The 2,855-nt window shown below is 43.6% G+C and overlaps 1 protein-coding gene across 1 annotated transcript in view; it reads left to right on the plus strand.

Moving 5' to 3' along the window:
• LOC117939126 (1-phosphatidylinositol 4,5-bisphosphate phosphodiesterase delta-4-like) overlaps window positions 1-2,855 on the plus strand; it is a 9,783-nt gene that overhangs the window by 344 nt on the left and 6,584 nt on the right. The window contains exons 2-4 of the mRNA XM_034864145.1: window positions 481-610; window positions 1,136-1,367; window positions 1,760-1,961. Coding sequence (XP_034720036.1) covers window positions 481-610; window positions 1,136-1,367; window positions 1,760-1,961 — 564 coding nt within the window. The remainder of the gene's footprint in view (window positions 1-480; window positions 611-1,135; window positions 1,368-1,759; window positions 1,962-2,855) is intronic.

Consider the following 2,855-nt stretch of genomic DNA (forward strand, 5'->3'; position numbering starts at 1 on the left):
TGTACAGCACTTTGGGGCGGTAGTGACTGTTTGTAAATGTGCTATATAAATAAACTTTGACCTTGACCTCAACGGGTGTAAACTAAAACTCTACTTTCACTCTCAACGGGTGTAAACTAAAACTCTTCTTTCACTCTCAACGGGTGTAAACTAAAACTCTTCTTTCACTCTCAACGGGTGTAAACTAAAACTCTACTTTCCTTAATGGTTTAAAACACAAAACACAACACAAAAGCCTAGGTTAAAGTGTAGAAAAGTGTAGGAATAAGTGCTTGTGTTGTACGTTTTTCAACACTTTCTTTTTGCGGATGCTTTTGTCCCTTTTTTCTGAAACTTTCTTTGAAACTTTTTTTGTCGTTTTTTTTCTCCACATTTTAGTCGCTTTTTCTGTCGTTTTGTTTCTTTTGTTCTCAGTCACGTGTCTTCCAGAACCTCTGAGGAACAGTGAAAGTTGTTTGATTCCTAACGCAGCGTTCCCAGATGGATCGGCGACTGGTTCAGGAAGGCAGACAAGAACAACGACGGGCGGATGAACTTCAGGGAAGTTCGAGACCTCCTGAAGATGATGAACGTGGACATGAACGAGCACCACGCTCGTCGCCTCTTCACGGTCAGAACCTTTTTCCCCCTGATGTTGTTCACCCTCAGATTTACAGACACAACAAATCCCCCTTAAATGTTTCATTTAAATGTGTTTCAGCAAGGTTTTATGCTCATGTGCAAAACTTTCTACTCTGAGAGCATTTCAGCTGAATACATACTACATAACTACTGTCCAGTTTTGTCTCTGTACAGCCGATTCACTAAGGCAGTTTCACAATTCCCCTATTTTTGGACTTTTTTCAGCATTTATGTGGACTTTTCGTAGTCGTACGCACATTTGATACTAAGAGCTAACTGCTAGGCCACCTGAACTGGTAAAGGTTAAAAGGGTTTGTGGCCCACCCTCAGACTTGAGGCAGTTTTTTGACGTGTGCCGCACGCATGTTAAAAATTTTTTTGGTGCTTTTAACAAAGTTTTTTGATGCAGGCGCGCAGTTAGCAGACATCTTCTGCTTGGTGGAATCTAGCAGTTAAACCTCTTGGGTTTTGGTGCATCTACCCATAGAGCTACAGCCTTTTTTCTTTCTCTTAGATGGCTGATAGGTCCCAGTCAGGGACACTGGAGGACGACGAGTTTGTGCTCTTCTACAAGATGTTGACCCAGCGGGAAGATGTGCTGAGGGTCTTCCAGCAGTACTCGCTGGATGGCCAGACGTTATCCCAAAGGGACTTGGAGGACTTCCTAAAAGACGGCCAGCTGGAGGGGGAAGATGTCCAGCAGCACGCCAAGACGCTCATCCAGCGTTACGAACCCTCCGACACAGGTGCATCGGCTGGGATCTTGGTGTTTTAAGATATTATGGGGTCCTAGCCTGTTTCTATTGGTACTTGATAATGTAACATTAAAGGTTGACATGTAGTCTATAGAAAATGTTCCTTTTCTCTTGCACGACTAAAACAACTTTTGAACGTACACATGTTTGACTAAAACTCCTAAGCAGTGCCGTGGAGGAAGGTCTGGCAATGCAAGACTAGTTGCCAGGCAGGGGCCATGTTATAGGATCTTCCTAACTGTTTTTTTAAACTGTTCAAATTAGTGTTACCCCTAGAACCTTTTCAGATGAACCATTACTTTTGGACGTTTTTGTTGCTTTCTTGAGAAACTTTGGTAAATTATAGACTGCCTTTTACTAACACTGCCCCGCTATATTTCCAGCCAAGCTGCTGAACGCCATGACATTTGACGGCTTCTTGATGTACCTCGGCTCCACTGAGGGCTCCATCTTTAACCCACGGTGGCTGGAAATCTTCCAGGACATGAGCCAGCCGCTGTGCCACTACTTCATATCCTCGTCCCACAACACCTACCTGATGGAGGACCAGCTCCGTGGACAGAGCAGTGTGGAGGGATACATCAGGTAACTAACTCTGCAGTGTGGAGGGATACATCAGGTAACTAACTCTGCAGGGTGGAGGGATACATCAGATAACTAACTGCAGGGTGGAGGGATACATGAGGTAACTTACTGCAGGGTGGAGGGATACATCTGGTGACTAACTCTGTAGGGTGGATGGATACATCAGGTAGCTAACTCTGCAGGGTGGATGGATACATCAGGTAACTAACTCTGCAGGGTGGAGGGATACATCAGATACCTAACTGCAGGGTGTAGGGATACATCAGGTAACTTACTCTGCAGGGTGGAGGGATACATCAGGTGACTAACTCTGCAGGGTGGAGGAAAGCATTGGGTAAATAACTCTGCAGGGTGGATGGATACATTAGGTATCTAACTCTGCAGGGTGGAGGGGTACATCAGGTAACTTACTGCAGGGTGGAGGGATACATCAGGTAACTAACTCTGTAGGGTGGAGGGATACATCAGGTAACTAACTATGTAGGGTGGAGTGATACATTAGGTATCTGATGCTGTCCATATAGCTATAAATATGAACATAGGTCTGCAGCAAAATCATGAAAAGGCTTGAAATGATTAAACAATAACTAATTTGCCTTTGGCCTGAATCCAAGAACACTTCACTATTTCCAAATCTACTTTGGAACCATTTAATAAATATTTTTAGGACTTCCATCATCACAAATCCCTTAGCTAATGTGTAGTCTACTATGCTTCGTTGAGCCTTTCAGGGCGAGGAGCTTTACTGTGACATTGTCCTGCATTAATCCTCCTCCATTCATTAGTTTTACGTAATTAATAAAAAATTTTCAAATTGACGAACCTTGTTTCAACCCTAAGTGCTATGTGTTGTGTCTACATGACTGATGAGAAGAAAGCTCAGAAGTTAGTCCA

This window comes from Etheostoma cragini, chromosome 24 (assembly GCF_013103735.1).
Source record: "Etheostoma cragini isolate CJK2018 chromosome 24, CSU_Ecrag_1.0, whole genome shotgun sequence".
Lineage (NCBI taxonomy): Eukaryota > Metazoa > Chordata > Actinopteri > Perciformes > Percidae > Etheostoma > Etheostoma cragini.